General features: G+C 42.2%; 1 protein-coding gene across 3 annotated transcripts in view; it reads left to right on the plus strand.

Annotated features, from left to right (window-relative positions):
• The window catches only part of mrpl23 (mitochondrial ribosomal protein L23), a 125,736-nt gene that overhangs the window by 3,570 nt on the left and 104,089 nt on the right, over window positions 1–18,077 (plus strand). For all 3 annotated transcript variants that reach the window (XM_042301363.1, XM_042301365.1, XM_042301364.1), the window contains exon 2: window positions 16,733–16,855. In XM_042301363.1, the coding sequence (XP_042157297.1) occupies window positions 16,733–16,855 (123 nt within the window). The remainder of the gene's footprint in view (window positions 1–16,732; window positions 16,856–18,077) is intronic.

Genomic DNA, 18,077 nt, shown 5'->3' on the forward strand with positions numbered 1-18,077 from the left:
TCCTCAACTGGCAGCTTCATTAAATTGTACCCGCAAAACACCAGTCTCAACATCAACAGTGTAGAGGCGACTCCGGGATGCTGGCCTTCTAGGCAGAGTTGCAAAGAAAAATCCATATCTCAGACTGGCCAATAAAAAATGAAAGATGAAGATGGACAAAAGAACACACACTGGACAGAGGAACTCTGCCCAGAAGACAAGTCGCCTCTTTATTGTTGATGTTGAGACTAGAGGTCGACCAATTAATCGGAATGGCCGATTTCATAACAGTCGGAAATCGGTATTTTTGGGCGCCGATGTGCCGATTTATAAAAAAAAACAAAAAAACTTTTTTTGTTTTACATTTATTTTATTTTTTATTTTTATTTTTTAAATAATTTTTTAAAATTGTTATTATTTTTTTTTAATACCTTTTATTTAACTAGGCAAGTCAGTTAAGAACACATTCTTATTTTCAATGACGGCCTAGGAACGGTGGGTTAACTGCCTCTTTCAGGGGCAGAACAACAGATTTTCACCTTGTCAGCTCGGGGGATCCAATCTTGCAACCTTACAGTTAACTAGTCCAACGCAATAACGACCTGCCTCTGTCTCGTTGCACTCCACAAGGAGACTGCCTGTTATGCGAATGCAGTAAGCCAAGGTAAGTTGCTAGCTAGCATTAAACTTATCTTATAAAAAGTAATCAATCATAATCACTAGTTAACTACACATGGTTGTTGATATTACTAGATATTATCTAGCGTGTCCTGCATTGCATATAATCTGACTTGGCATACAAGTATCTGACTGACCGGTGGTAGGCAGAAGCAGGCGCGTAAACATTAATTCAAACAGCACTTTAGTGCGTTTTGCCAGCAGCTCTTTGTTGTGTGTCAAGCATTGCGCTGTTTATGACTTCAAGCCTATCAACTCCCGAGATGAGGCTGGTGTATCCGAAGTGAAATGGCTAGTTTGTTAGCTCGCGCTAATAGTGTTTCAAACGTCACTCGCTCTGAGTCTTCTAGTAGTTGTTCCCCTTGCTCTGCATGGGTAACTCTGCTTCGGTGGTGGCTGTTGTTGTGTTGCTGGTTTGATCCCAGGGAGGAGTGAGGAGAGGGACGGAAGCTATACTGTTACACTGGCAATACTAAAGTGCCTATAAGAACATCCAATAGTCAAAGGTTAATGAAATACAAATGGTATAGAGAGAAATAGTCCTATAATTCCTATAACTACAACCTAAAACTTCTTACCTGGGAATATTGAAGACTCATGTTAAAAGGAACCACCAGCTTTCATATGTTCTCATGTTCTGAGCAAGGAACTGAAACGTTAGCTTTCTTACATAGCACATACTGCACTTTTACTTTCTTCTCCAACACTTTGTTTTTGCATTATTTAAACCAAATTGAACATGTTTCATTATTTATTTGAGGCTAAATTGATTTTATTAATGTATTATATTAAGTTAAAATAAGTGTTCATTCAGTATTGTTGTAATTGTCATTATTAGAAAAAAAATAAAGAATCGCCCGATTAATTGGTATTGGCTTTTTTGGTCCTCCAATAATCGGTATCGGTATCGGCGTTAAAATCAAAATCAGTCGACCTCTGGTTGAGACTGGTGTTTTGCGGGTGCTATTTAATGAAGCTGCCATTTGAGGACTTGTGAGGCATTTGTTTCTCAAACTAGACACTCTAATGTACTTGTCCTCTTGTTCAGTTGTGCACCATGGCCTCCCACTCCTCTTTCTATTCTGGTTAGTGCCCGTTTGCGCTGTTCTGTGAAGGGAATAGTACACAGCGTTGTACGAGATCTTCAGTTTCTTGGCAATTTCTCACATAGAATAGCCTTCATTTCTCAGAACAAGAATAGACTGACGCATTTCAGAGGAAAGTCTTTGTTTTTGGCCATTTCGCATTTTGAGCCTATAATCGAACCCAGAAATGCATATATTCAACTAGTCTAAAGAAGGCCAGTTTTATTGCTGCTTTAATCAGCAGAACAGTTTTCAGCTGTGCTAGCATAATTGCAAAAGGGTTTTCTAATGATCATTTAGCCTTAAAATTATAAACTTGGATTGTCTAACACAACGTGCCATTGAAAGCCAGGAGTGATGGTTGCTGATTATGGCCCTCTGTACGCCTATGTAGATATTCTCAAAAGAATCTGCCATTTCTAGCTACAATAGTCATGATAGAATGTTATAAACTCAGCAAAAAAATAAACGTCCTCTCACTGTCAACTGCGTTTATTTTCAGATAACTTAATGTGTAAATATTTGTCTGAACATAAAAAGATTCAACAACTGACACACAACCTGAAGAAGTTCCACAGACATGTGACTAACAGAAATGGAATAATGTGTCCCTGAACAAAGGGGGGGTCAAAATGAAAAGTAACAGTCTGTATCTGGTATGGCCACCAGCTGCATTAATTAAGTACTGCATGCATCTCCTCATGGACCTCACCAGATTTGCCAGTTCTTGCAGTGTGATGTTACCCCACTCTTCCACCAAGGCACTTGCAAGTTCCCAGACATTTCTGTGGGAAATAGCCCTAGCCCTCACCCTCTGATCCAAGAGGTCCCAGGCATGCTCAATGGGCTTGAGATCCGGGCTCTTTGCTGGCCATGGTAGAACACTGACATTCCTGTCTTGCAGGAAATCACGCACAGGACAAGCAGTATGGCTGGTGGCATTGTCATGCTGGAGGGTCATGTCAGGATTAGCCTGCAGGAAGGGTACAACATGAGGGAGGAGGATGTCTTCCCTGTAATGCACAGCGTTGAGATTGCCTGCAATGACAACAAGCTCAGTCAGATGATGCTGTGACACACCGCCACAGACCATGACTGACCGTCCACCTCCAAATCGATTCCCGCTCCAGAGTACATGCCTCGGTGTAACTCTCATTCCTTCGAAGATAAACGCTCATCTGACCATCACCCATGGTTAGAAAAAACCGCGACTGAATGAACACTTATTTTAACTTAATATAATACATCAATAAAAATCAAGTTAGCCTCAAATAAATAAAGCAACATTCAATTTGGTTTAAACAATGCAAAAACAAAGTGTTGGAAGTATGTGCCATGTAAAAAAGCTAATGTTTGAGTTCCTTGCTCAGAACATGAGAACATATGGAAGTTGGTGGTTCCTTTTAACACGAGATTTCAATATTCCAAGGTAAAAGGTTTTAGGTTCTAGTTAATATAGTATTTATAGGACTATTTCTCTCTATACCATTTGTATTTCATATACCTTTGACTATTGGGTGTTCTTATAGGCACTATAGTATTGCCAGTGTAACAGTATAGCTTCCATCCCTCTCCTCGCCCCTACCTGGGCTCGAACCAGGAACACATTGACAACAGCCACACTCGAAGCAGCGTTACCCATCGCTCCACAAAAGCCGCGGCCCTTGCAGAGCAAGGGGAATAACTACTCCAAGTCTCGGAGCGAGTGACGTTTGAAACGCTATTGGTGCGCACCCCGCTAACTAGCCATTTCACATCGGTTACACCAGCCATTAGGCTGATGGGCTTGAAGTCATAAACAGCGCTGTGCTTGCGAAGAGCTGCTGGCAAAACACACGAAAGGGCTGTTTGAATGAATGCTTACGAGCCTGTTGCTGCCTTCCATCGCTCAGTCAGACTGCTCTATCAAATCATAGACTTAATTATAACATAACACACAGAAATACGAGCCTTTGGTCATTAATATGGTAGAATCCGGAAACTATAATTTCGAAAACAAAACGTTTATTATTTCAGTGAAATACGGAACCGTTCGGTGTTTTATCTAACGGGCTGCATCCCTAAGTCTAAATATTGCTGTTACATTGCACTTCCTTCAATTTTATGTCATAATTATGTAAATTTTTGGCAAATTAGTTTGCAATGAGCCAGGCTGCCCAAACTGTTGCATATACCCTGACTCTGCGTGCAATGAACGCAAGAGAAATGACACAATTTCGCCTGGTTAATATTGCTTGCTAACCTGGATTTCTTTTAGCTAAATATGCAGGTTTAAAAATATATACTTCTGTGTATTGATTTTAAGAAAGGCATTGGTGTTTATGGTTAGGTACAGTCATCCAACGATTGTGTTTTTTTTCTCGCAAATGCACTTTTGTTAAATCATCCCCCAGCGTTGCATCGATTATATGCAACGCTAGATAATCTAGTAATATCATCAACCATGTGTAATTATAACTAGTGATTATGATTGATTGTTTTTATAAGAAGTTTAATTCTAGCTAGCAACTTACCTTTGTGTGTAATGAGAGGCAGGTGGTTAGTGTTGGACTAATTAACTGTAAGGTTGCAAGATTGGATCCCCCGAGCTGACAAGGTGAAAATCTGTCATTCTGCCCCTGAACAAGGCAGTTAACCCACCGTTCCTAGGCCGTCATTGAAAATAAGAATGTGTTCTTAACTGACTTGCCTAGTTAAATAAAGGTATAAAAAAAATAATAATAATTGTTGCCCAAAAATACCAAATTCCGATTGTTATGAAAACTTGAAACCGGCCCTAATTAATCGGCCATTCCGATTAATCGGTCGACCTCTAGTCTGAGCTCTGATGGAGGGATTGTTGGTTCCAGGTGTAGCTTGGGCAGTTGTTGTTGTTGCCGTCCTGTACCTGTCCCGGTTGTGTGATGTTTTGGATGTACCGATCCTGTGCAGGTGTTGTTACACGTGGTCTGCCACTGCGAGGACGGTCAGCTGTCCATCCTGTCTCCCTGTAGCGCTGTCTTAAATGGATAGTTAGCTATACTGAACAAAAATATAAATGCAAGTAAAATGTTGGTCTCATGAGCTGAAATAAAAGATCCCCAATTTTTTCCATATGTACAAAAACTGTGTCTCTCAAATGTTGTGCACAAATTGGTTTACATCCCTGTTGGTTTGCATTTCTCCTTTTCCAAGGTAATCCATCCACCTGACAGGTGTGGCATATAGGGTTGCACATTTTGGGGAATATTCAGAGGTAGAAACTTTCCATGGGAATATATGGGAATTAATATTAATACCATTTAAATGTGATGTTTTTTGCATTGGATATAAACTCATCAAAAAAATAAACGTTCTCTCACCGTCAACTGTGTTTATTTTCAGCAAACTTAACGTGGAAATATTTGTGTGACATAACAAGATTCAACAACAGACAAACTGAACAAGTTCCACAGACATGTGACTAACAGAAATGGAATAATGTGTCCCTGAACAAAGGGGGTGGAGTCAAAATCTAAAGTAACAGTCAGTATCTTGTGTGTCCACCAGCTGCATTAAGTACTGCAGTGAGATGTTACCCCACTCTTCCACCAAGGCACCTGCAAGTTCCCAGACATTTCTGGGGGGGAATGGCCCTAGCCCTCACTCTCCGATCCAATCCAACAGGTCCCAGACGTGCTCAATGGGATTGAGATCCGGGCTCTTTGCTGGCCATGACAGACAGAACACTGACATTCCTGTCTTGCAGGAAATCACGCACAGAACGAGCAGTATGGCTGGTGGTGTTGTCATACTGGAGGGTTATGTCAGGATGAACCTGCAGGAAGGGTACAACATGAGGGAGGAGGTTGTCTTCCCTGTAACGCACAGCGTTGAGATTGCCTGCAATGACAACAAGCTCAGTCCGATGATGCTATGACACACCGCCACAGACCATGACTGACCCTCCACCTCCAAATCAATCCCGCTCCAGAGTACAGGCCTCGGTGTAACGCTCATTCCTTCGACGATAAACGCTATTCACCCTTGGTGAGACAAAACCGCGACTCGTCAGTGAAGAGCACTTTTTGCCTGTCATGTCTGGTCCAGCGACGATGGGTTTGTGCCCATAGGCGATGTTGTTGCCGGTGATGTCTGGTGAGGACATGCCTTTACAACATACCTACAAACCCTCAGTACAGCCTCTCTCAGCCTATTGCGGACAGTCTGAGCACTGATGGAGGGATTGTGCTTTCCTCGTGTAACTCGGGCAGTTGTTGTTGCCATCCTGTACCTGTCCCGCAGGTGTGATGTTCGGATGTACTGATCCTGTGCATGTGTTGTTACACTTGGTCTGCCACTGTGAGGACGATCAGCTGTCCGTCCTGTCTCCATGTAGCGCTGTCTTCGAGGTCTCACAGTACGATCATTGCTATGTATTGCCCTGGTCACATCTGCAGTCCTCATGCCTCCTTGCAGCATGTCTAAGGCACGTTCACGCAGATGAGCAGGGACCCTGGGAATCTTTCTTTTGGTGTTTTTCAGAGTCAGTAGAAAGGCCTCTAGTGTCCTAACTTTTCATAACTGTGACCTTAATTGCCTGCCGTCTGTAAGCTGTTAGTGTCTTAACGACCGTTCCACATGTGTATGTTCATGAATTGTTTATGGTTCATTGAGCAAGCATGGGAAACGGTGTTTAAACCCTTTATAATAAAGATCTGTGAAGCTATTTGTATTTTTACGATTTATCTTTGAAGGACAGGGTCCTGAAAAAGGGACGTTTCTTTGTTTGCTGTGTTTTTTACCATATCATATGGACTTTAAACTATCAAATTAAAGAAAGTCACACACACCATGTATAAACTCCCAGCAATTGAATTGGTATTTACCAACTTTTCGGCATCACTGTGCCTTTCTCAGGTTAATGTAGACAAATAGTGCAACCAATGACAATAGTGAGGGGTGTGTCGTAATGATTTAAGTTAATAAAATGAATTAGTGAAACTGTTAGTATATGGCATTTTAAATATATTATGCTATTGCTATCATATAGAAACATAATGGAATATTGCACATCATATTAGCATCAACATATTATTGTTTCGTTCAATTTCACATAATTTCATACACTGCTCAAAAAAATAAAGGGAAGACTAAAATAACACATCCTAGATCTGAATGAATGAAATATTCTTATTAAATACTTTTTTCTTTACATAGTTGAATGTGCTGGCAACAAAATCACACACACATTGGAAATCAAATTTATCAACCCATGGAGGTCTAAGTTTGGAGTGACACTCAAAATTTAAAGTGGAAAACCACACTACAGGCTGATCCAACTTTGATGTAATGTCCTTAAAACAAGTCAACATGAGGCTCAGTAGTGTGTGTGGCCTCCAGGTGCCTGTATGACCTCCCTACAATGCCTGGGCATGCTCCTGACGAGGTGGCGGATGGTCTCCTGAGGGATATCCTCCCAGACCTGGACTAAAGCATCCGCCAACTCCTGGACAGTCTGTGGTGCAACGTGGCGTTAGTGGATGGAGCGAGACACGATGTACCAGATGTGCTCAATTGGATTCAGGTCTGGGGAACGGGCGGGCCAGTCCATAGCATCAATGCCTTCCTCTTGCAGGAACTGCTGACACACTCCAGCCACATGAGGTCTAGCATTGTCTTGCATTAGGAGGAACCCAGGGCCAACCGCACCAGCATATGGCCTCACAAGGGGTCTGAGGATCTCATCTCGGTACCTAATGGCAGTCAGGCTACGTCTGGCGAGCACATGGAGGGCTGTGCCACCCCACACCATGACTGACCCACCACCAAACCGGTCATGCTGGAGGATGTTGCAGGCAGCAGAACGTTCTCCACGGCGTCTCCAGACCTCTCACGTCTGTCACGTGTTCAGTGTGAACCTGCTTTCATCTGTGAAGAGTACAGGGTGCCAGTGGCGAATTTGCCAATCTTGGTGTTCTCTGGCAAATGCCAAACGTCCTGCATGGTGTGGGCTGTAAGCACAACCCCCACTTGTGGACGTCGGGCCCTCATACCACCCTCATGGAGTCTGTTTCTGACCGTTTGAGCAGACACATGCACATTTGTGGCCTGCTGGAGGTCATTTTGCAGGGCTCTGGCAGTGCTCCTCCTCCTTCTTGCACGAAGGCGGAGGTAGCGATCCTGCTGCTGGGTTGTTGCACTCCTACGGCCTCCTCCACGTCTCCTGATGTACTGGCCTGTCTCCTTTGTAGCGCCTCCATGCTCTGGACACTACGCTGACAGACAAAGCAAACCTTCTTGCCACAGCTTGCAGTGATGTGCCATCCTGGATGAGCTGCACTACCTGAGCCACTTGTGTGGGTTGTAGACTCCGTCTCATGCTACCACTAGAGTGATAACACCGCCAGCATTCAAAAGTGACCAAAACATCAGCCAGGAAGCATAGGAACTGAGAAGTGGTCTGTGGTTACCACCTGCAGAACCACTCCTTTTATTGGGGGTGTCTTGCTAATTGCCTATAATTTCGACCTGTTGTCTATTCCATTTGCACAACAGCATGTGAATTTTATTGTCAATCAGTGTTGCTTCCTAAGTGGACAGTTTGATTTCACAGAAGTGTGATTGACTTGGAGTTACATTGTGTTTAAGTGTTCCCTTTTATTTTTTTGAGCAGTGTATTTGTGAGGGAGGAGATAGTAGAATTTTAACCATTCCAACTTCTCCCTCAAATACACAGGCATTGAGCATGTTGCTCTACCAAAGAGAGGTGGTGACATCGAGATCCTACCACTCCAAAGGGAGGCTTACTGGATATCCTGTCTAAAAACATTGACCCCTAGTGGTCTGAATATTGACTTTGGTCTCAGGCCCTTATGAACAATTATTTATTTTATGAACAGGTCTTATAAATGTATATATTCTTTCTACAACTTATTAGCGTACACCTAATATGTTCCCCCTGTTGACGATGCTCATTATACATTAAGGTTGAACCAAAAGATTACATGTAACACATATGAAATGAAATACGAAATTATTATGTGAAATTGAATGAAACAATGTATGTTGATTGATGCTCATATGATGTACAATAGTCCATGATGTTTCTATATGATAACAATAGCCTAATATATTTAATATGCCATATACTATTTAAAAAAAAGTTTAACTCATTCATTTTAATTAACTTAAATCATTGACACACCCCTCACTATTGTCATTGGTAGCACTAATTGCACTGCTTGCTTTCATAACCTGGTTCAAGTATTCATGACATTACCCTGAGAAAGGCCCAGTGATGCCGAAGTGTTGGTACAAACACATTAAATTGATGGGAGTTTATACATGGAGTGTGTGACTTTATGTTGATAGTTTATTCGCCGTTAGTTAGCACCTCCACACAAACTTTTTTTTTTTCTGGCAGTGCGCCAGCTCTTGTTTTCTAATCTACCATATCATATGGAGACACAAACATAAACCTTTTACCTTATGATAGGTAGACATAATTGTAAATTATTAAATCCTTCCAATATAAATTTTAAACTATTTAGTTACGAATTGAACTTGAATTAAAGTAGTTGACTCTTCACGTGGGATGAATTCACTGAACATCAAAAGGGAGTATTGAATGATCCCCAATGATCCATCACATCTCCCAAAAATATTTTCAACATGCATAAAATGATAACCAAAGCTTCAGTTTCTAGGCTGTCTTCCTCTCAGGCTTCCATGTCTTCTCCCTGGACCTCCTCAATGTCCACCCCTTGAACATCTGACTCTCAGGCCTCCTCTTCACTGTCACTGTCAACTATGGCTCGTTGTCGGGCTCAAAAAGCCTAAAATTTGCCCGGATGGCCACCAATTTTTCAACCCTTGTATTGGTCAGCCTGTTGCATGCTTTGGTGTGTGTTCCCAAACAAGGACCAGTTGTGCTTTGAGGCGACTGATGTTGTTGGGATTTGGAGGATGATGTAGGCAACGGGGTAAAGAGCTTCAGATCCACAAAGTCCCTTCACCAGGTGGCTGATGAGATATGTTGGCACGACTGCCATATTGCATCTCCATCCCAAAGCCCTTACTTGGAAGTGTACTTTGCCAGACTGCCAAGAACCTTGCCCTCATCCAGGCCCATGGTGGTGAGACACAGTAGTGATGACACCATAGGCCTTGTTGAGCTCTGCACCAGACAGGATGCTCTTGCCAGCATACTTGGGGTCCAACATGTACGCTGCGGAGTGTATGGGCTTCAGGCAGAAGTCTTCATGCTTTTTGATGTATTTCAGAACTGCAGTTTCCTCTGCTTGGAGCAACAGTGAAGTGGGCAGGACAGTATGGATATCTTCTCTTACATCTGCAAGCAAAGTCTTAATATCAGACAGGATGGCATTGTCTCCCTCAATTCAGGCTGCTTACCACTCTCTCCCAAAATACATCATCCAGGAGGATCCTCTTGATGGGGCTGTCCATATTGGCAGACTGATATGGCCATTTCTTGGAGAGACTCCTTCCCCTCCAGGAGACTGTCAAACATGATGACAACACCACCTCAACGGGTGTTGCTGTGCAGCTTCAATGTCGTGGTCTTGTTCTTCTCACTTTGCTGCTATATGATGACCCTTCAAATAGCTAACAATTTCCTTGGCTCTCTTGTAGAGGGATTCCATTGTTTTCTGTGCCATGACGTCCTTGAGGAGCAGATTCAATGCCTGAGCAGCACAGCCAATGGATGTGATGTAAGGGTAGGACTCAACTTTAGACCAAGCAGCCTTCATGTTTGCATCATATTCGGTCACCAGTGCAAGTACCTTCTGTGGTCCAACGTCATTGATGACTGCCTTCAGCTCATCTGCAATGTAGAGACCGGTGTGTCTGTTGTCCCTTGTCTGTGCTCTTGTAGAATACTGGATGAGGTGTGTAGATGATGTAGTTAATTTTTCCTTGCCCACGAACATTTGACCACCCATCAGAGATGATTGCAATACAGTCTGCTTTCTCTATGATTTACTTGAACTCTGCATCCAGCAAATTAGTAGATAATGCATGTCTGGTGGAGGGGTGTATGCTGGGTGAAGAACATTCAGAAATCTCTTCCAATACACATTGCCTGTGAGCATCAGAGTTGAACCAGTTGCATACACAGCTCGAGCAAACATTCATCAGCATTTCTCTGACTACATTCCTCCATTGAGTAAAAAAAAATGTCTGATTCCAGTAGGACCATGAGCTGTCACTATCGATAAGGTGTCAGATTCATCATTTTCACCTCAAATAGAAGTAGAGGGACTTTTGTCAGAGGTTGCTTGTTGTGAGCGCTGAGGGGACTTTATGCACTTGGCCAGAAGATTCTGCATCTTTGTTGCATTCTTCACATATGATTTGGCACAGTATTTCCTTCTACATTAGCTGCAGTGAAATGTCTCCACACATCAAATAGTGCTCGTGGCATTTTCCTGTAAAGATTTTTTAAAAATGAGTTAAAATAAACCCAAATACAATTCCATGTACAGATAAATCGTTAAGCAGTTAGATTAAACAACTCCTTTGTTAGATAAATGTTTTAAAATGAAACATGTATGGAAACCGGTGAATGAACACTCCTCAGATAGTAGGCTCAAGCAAGCTAAACCCACAAGCTAAAACCCAACTTGCAGAAATGGTTAACTTGTTATGGCTGAGATCCCGTTACCGGGAGCGATATAACAACAACAACCAGTGATGGTACAGGGCGCCATATTCAAAAGAACAGAAATCTCATAATTAAAATTCCTCAAACATACATCTAATTTATATAGTTCTCAAGGTAGTCTTGTTGTTAATCTCACCACAGTGTCCGATTTCAAATAGGATTTACGGGGAAAGCACCACAAACGATTATGTTAGCTCACCAACAACTCACTAAAATACACAGCCAATTTTACCAGCCAAAGAGAGAGAGAAAAAACACACATAGAGATAAAATTAATCACTAACCTTTGATAATCTTCATCAGATGACACTCATAGGACTTCGTGTTACACAATACATGGATGTTTTTTTTGATAAAGTTCATATTTATATCACAAAATCTGAGTTTACATTGGCGCGTTACATTCACTAGTTCCAAAAACATCCAGTGATTTTTTTTTTTTTTTTTGCATAGCCACATCATTCAACAGAAATACTCATCATAAATGTAGATGATAATACAAGTTATACACATGGAATTATAGATATACCTCTCCTTAATGCAACCGCTGTGTCAGATTTTAAAAAAACTTTACGGAAAAAGAAGCCCATGCAATAATCTGAGACGGCGCTCAGAATAATAGTAAAATTAGCCGCCATGTTGGAGTCAACAGAAACCAGAAAATACATGATAAATCTTTCCTTACCTTTGATGAACTTCATCAGAATGAGGTCCTAGGAATCCCAGGTCCACAATAAATGCTTGATTTGTTCGAAAATGTCAGTTATTTATGTCCAATTAGCTACTTTGGTTAGCGCGTTTGGTAAACAATTCCAAAGTCACAAAGCGCGTCCACTATGGCGAAATGTCCAAAAGTTCCGTAACAGTCAGTAGAAACATGTCAAACGATGTATTGAATCAATCTTAAGAATGTTGTTAACATACATCTCGAATAACCTTCCAACTGGAGAATTACATCGACTTCAAATGAGCGATGGAACGGAGCTGCCTCTCACGTGAACGCGCATGGTCACCTCATGGTCACCTGATGGCAGTGGTTACTCATTCCTTTCTCCTTCGGACCCCCTTCACATTAGAGTCATCAAACAAAGTTCTATTGACTGTTGACATCTAGTGGAAGCTGTAGGAAGTGAAAACTCATCCATATCTCGCTGTAATTTCAATGGGAGCTTGTTTGAAAATCTACCAGCCTCAGAAAAAATCCAAACAGGAAGTTGAACTTCTCAGGTTTTTGCCTACCGTATGAGTTCTGTTATACTCACAGACATAATTCAAATAGTTTTAGAAACTTCAGAGTGTTTTCTATCCAATACTACTAAGAATATGCATATATTGGCAACTATGACTGAAAGGCAGGCAGTTTACTCTGGGCACCTTTCATCCAAGCTACTCAATACTGCCCCTGCAGCCATAAGAAGATAACAAGTTAGAAATGATTTGAACACACTTTTTTGTAGGCTAATATTTACTAGTTAAAAAAAATCATGTATGTCCTAGAAAAAATATTCACCCCAACTAGTATTGGTATTTTAGGGTTTTTCTTAACTGCATTTTGGTCAAGGGCTTGTAAGCATTTCACTGTAATGTCTCTTTGGCGCATTTTGATTTGATTGTAATCACAATTTACCAGAAAGCATGTAGTCCTTGGCTCAGACAGTGTAGTAGTGTGGGCTCTAGCATCTCATTAGTGTGCAAGATCTTGAGAATCATCTGTACATTTGATGGAAGATTGCACTGTGCATGCTGAGGGTTGCAATTCCATTGAATTGGGGATTGTTTAACCAAAATATGCCACAAGACCTAGAATGGCCTTATGTGTATCCCACAAAAAAGGTTCACTGTTATAAGCTATCTTTTTTGATGAATTTTAAGCGAAATTCCCCAAATTCCCAGGCTTAACTTCCCATGGAAAATTTCAGAGCTTTTGCAACCCTAGTTGCATATCAGTAAGCTGATTTTTAAACCGCATGATCATTACACAGGTGCAGCTTGTGTTGGGGACAATAAAATGCCACTCTAAAATGTGCACTTTTTTCACATAATACCACAGATGTCTCAGGTTTTGAGGGCGTGTGTAATCGGAATGCTGACTGCAGGAATGTCCACCAGAGCTGTTGCCAGAGAATTGAATGTTAATTTCTTTACAATAAGCCACCTCCAACATTGTTTTAGAGAATTTGGCAGTACGTCCAACCGGCCTCACAACCGCAGAACACATGTAACCATGCCAACCCAAGACCTCCACATCCGGCTTCTTCACCTGCAGGATTGTTTGAGAACAGTCACCCGGACAGCTGATGAAACTGGTTTGCACAACCAAAAAATTTCTGCCCAAACTGTCAACACCTGTCTCAGGGAAGCTCATCTGCATGATTGTCATCCTCACCAGAGTTTTGACCTGACTGCAGTTTGACGTCGTAATCGCTTTCAGTGGGCAAATGCTCATTTTATATGGCCACTGGCATGGTGGAGAAGTGTGATTTTCATGGATGAATTCTGGTTTCATCTGTACCGGGAAGATGGCAGAGCGCATGTACCGCGTCGTGTGGGCGAGCGGTTTGCTGATTTCAATATTATGAACATGTAGTGGTGGGGTTATGCTATGGGCAGCCATAAGCTACGGACAACGAACACAATTGTATTTTATTGATAGCAATTTGAATGCTCCCTTTGCTATGAGACTCAAAATTGAGCTTGTGTATCCTGTTTCCATGGATCATTCTTGAGCTTTTTCTACAACTTGATTGGAGTCCACCTGTGGTAAATACAATTGATTGGACATGGTTTGGAAAGACACACACCTGTCTATATAAGGTCCCACAAGGCACAGATCTGGGGAAGGGTACAAAAGAATGTCTGCATCATTGAAGTTCCCCAAGAACACAGAGACCTACATCATTCTTAAATGGAAGACATTTGGAACGACCAAGACTCTTCCTAAAGCTGGCCACCTGGCCAAACTGAGCAAACGGGGGAGAAGGGCTTTGGTCAGGGAGGTGACCCAGAACCCGATGGTCACTCTGACAGAGCTCCGGAGTTCCTCTGTGGAGTTGGGAGAACTTTCCAGAAGGACAACCATCTCTGCAGCACTCCACCAATCAGGCATTGATAGTGGAGTGGCCAGACGGTAGACACATCTCAGTAAAAGGCATGGTGGTAACAGCATCATGCTGTCGGGATGTCTTTCAGCGGCAGGGACTGGGAGACGAGTCGGGATCAAGGGAAAGATGAACTGACTAAAGTACAGAGATATCCTTGATGAAAACCTGCTCCAGAGAGCTCATGACCTCTGACTTGGGTGAAGGTTCACCTAAGCACACAGCCAAGACAACGCAGGAGTGGCTTTGGGACAAGTCTCTGAATGTCCTTGAGTGGCCCAGCCAGATCCTGGACTTGAACCAGATCGAACATCTCTGGAGAGACCTGAAAGTATCTGTGCTGTGACCCCCCCCATCCAACCTGACAGTGTTTGAGAGGATCTACAGAGAAGAAGGGGAGAAATTCCCCAGATACAGGTGTGCCAAGCATGTAGCATCATGCCAAATAAGACTTGAGGCTGCCAAAGGTGCTATTGTGAGTGCAATAAAAGGTCTTAACCTCACTAGGGTATGTGGGAATGTAGCGTCCCACCTGCCCAACATCCAGTCAAATTGCAGAACGCCAAATTAAAAAAACAGAAATACTCATAAAAAATGTATTAAACTTGCAAGTGTTATACATCGGTTTAAAGATGAACTTCTTGTTAATCCAACCACGGTGTCAGATTTCAAAAAGGCTTCACGGCGAAAGCATACCATACGATTATGTGAGAACAGCGCCCAGCAGACAAATCATTACAAATAGTTACCAGCCAAGTAGAGGAGTTACACAAGTCAGAAATAGAAATAAAATTAATCACTTACCTTTTGAAGATCTTCATATGGTTGAACTCACAAGACTCCCATTTACTCAATAAATGTTTGTTTTGTTCGATAAAGTCCCTGTTTATATCCAAAAACCTCTGTTTTGTTCAGTAATCCACAGGCTCAAACGCAGTCACAACAGGCAGACGAAGAATCTAAATAGTATCCGTAAAGTTCGTAGAAACATTTCGAACAATGTTTATAATCAATCCTCAGGTTGTTTTTAGCCTAAATAATCGATAATATTTCAACCGGACAATAACGTCCTCAATATAAAAGGTAACCAAGAAAGGTGCGTGTCCACTCATTCAGAGCGGTCTTAAACCCTCATTTTGCAGAATACAAGCCTGAAACAATTTCTAAAGACTGTTGACATCTAGTGGAAGCCATAGGAAGTGCAATTAGTGTCCTAAGTCAATGGATACTGTAATGGCATTCAATAGAAAACTACAAACATAAAAAAATCCCACTTCCTGGATGGATTTTTCTCAGGTTTTTGCCTGCAAAATCAGTTCTGTATAATACTCAGACATTATTTTAACAGTTTTGGAAACTTTATTTTCTATCCACATCTACCAATTATATTCATATCCTAGCATCTGGGCCTGAGTAGCATACAGTTTACTTTGGGCACACTTTTCATCCGGAAGTGAAAATAGTGCCCCCTACCCTAGTGAAGTTAGTCATAAATTCAACGTCCTGTAACCTGCTGATAGCATGAGGGAAAATCAATTAATCAAGTGTGTTTATGAAGCCCTTTTTACTTACATGAGCAGATGGCACAACGTTTATTTATGTTGACTGTAAGGTCGTAATCTTTAGGCTAGCCGCAATGAGTCCTGTAGCAGGATTGATATATGCTCAGAGGCTTCAGAGATGTGCTCCGAGCAGCAAACCCAGATTCATTGTGCAGAAGAAAAGCTAGTTTGATGTGGTACGGTAGTCGGGCTAAGGGACAGTTGGCTAGTTAAAATGACTTGTGATAAAAAAATATTTGTATTTGATATTGGCAAATTGATTGAACAGACTTTCATTAACTCGAAAGCTAGAGACTCCTTGACACATTTTCACCTGTCATGCACCTAGGACTGGAGAAGAGCGGAGGACCAGGACTATTGAAATGCACCCCATTGACATGGGTCTAATGACTTTAGTCTCCTTCCCTATAATTGTACTGACTGCACCTGCTCACGTTCTACTCTCACTGTTAATCTGTTATGTTCAGAAGACTGTGTTGGCCAAAAGCATTGCTATAGCCACAAAAAGTGTAAAATAAGCATTGATTGTAAACTGTTTGGCTCCAGTTTCCTGTAGCCAGATTATTAAAACTGTTCTTGGCCTAAAAACACTTTCCATTGATCATCTATATTTAGTCCATGAGTAGGGGTCTGGGAAAGTGTGCTTGGACTCTCCTTCAACCCAGTCTCCTGTTTTCCATACAGATACCCGCTGTACCAGATCGGGAACCCCCAACTGAGGATCTTCCGGCCGCCATTCTCCCTGACTCTGGTCCGACCAGGGAAGGAGCAGCCTCAGGACACAGTGCAGTTCAGAATCCCCATGGAGTAAGTCTGTTTTTTTTTTAATGACCTGTAACAGCACTGTGAGTTGTAAATTAAATGTGTGTCCAAACGAATGAGGGCACACTGAGGGGGAGAAGGGTTGATAATCAGACCCCAGCTCAGAACCTAATTCCCTTTCCCCTCCTTTTACTTAGTGTACATGTTCCCCGTCCCCTCATAGATTTCAAAGCATTAGACTGGTGTGTAGGAGTCTTCACTCTATTTCTTACACCAGTCCATTTCCATGAGGTGGAGTGATCAAGTGCTGGTCTGCATCCTGGCCACCAGATGGAGTGCTAACCTAAAGAAATGAATGGCAGCCATCGGCTTCAGGTTGTTCCTCTGACCCCAGTACTGAGCTGATTGACTAAGCATGAGATGAGAAGAACAGAACTGAGTAGGTAGTGGCTTCCCCAAACTATTGATTCAGGGTCAGATATATTTTCAAGGGGAACTTGTTCTTACTGTGAGTGTTTGCTTTATTGCTATGCTAGCTCAGTTCATCGACGTTCGCACAACTTAAACAGGACATCAAGCATGTATAGGGAACGACTATTACCATCCAGAGCTGTAGATACAAAGAGTTGAGAGATGTACTATCGTTTTATTGGGGTCTTGTTGGCATTACGTTTCTTGCCACAATGACATTGTCTTGGTCCAAGAAGTGGGTCACAAGTCATCTGCTGCTTCGACCATCACACAGTCCAATGACTCCACTGAATTTAAATTGATGCTTCAAGTGGAGCATCAATCCCAGTCTTTGCAGGGTCTTATTTCTAATCTATTCATTCATGTACTGGGTTCCCGCCCCAGACTCCAGGGTGCTTGTTTTAAAAGGCCGGCCTGTGTGTGGGTGAAATATTTTTTTATTTGTTTTTTTCCCCCCCTGGGGCCTTTGCCTGGGCCAGGGAGAGGCACATGATTGCTGTACCTCCACCAAAAAAAAGAAGTGTGTTCACTACACCTTGTTGATCCTCTGCAGACACACACACACACACACACACACACACACACACATCTATACCCTCTCCGGATCACCTAATGTCCATGATATTGATGGCTACTCAGGGTTTCCATTTGGAAAAGTGGCGCCGGACAATTGACCGGCAGCATCTTTTATTTACAGGACAATTCAGAAATTTACCAGACCCATATGCATTGGTTTCGTGACCTGATTAGGGCGTCCACCTACGGTTCTCAGAATGACAGAAATTACATTTAGTTT

Source organism: Oncorhynchus tshawytscha, linkage group LG19 (genome assembly GCF_018296145.1).
Source record: "Oncorhynchus tshawytscha isolate Ot180627B linkage group LG19, Otsh_v2.0, whole genome shotgun sequence".
NCBI lineage: Eukaryota > Metazoa > Chordata > Actinopteri > Salmoniformes > Salmonidae > Oncorhynchus > Oncorhynchus tshawytscha.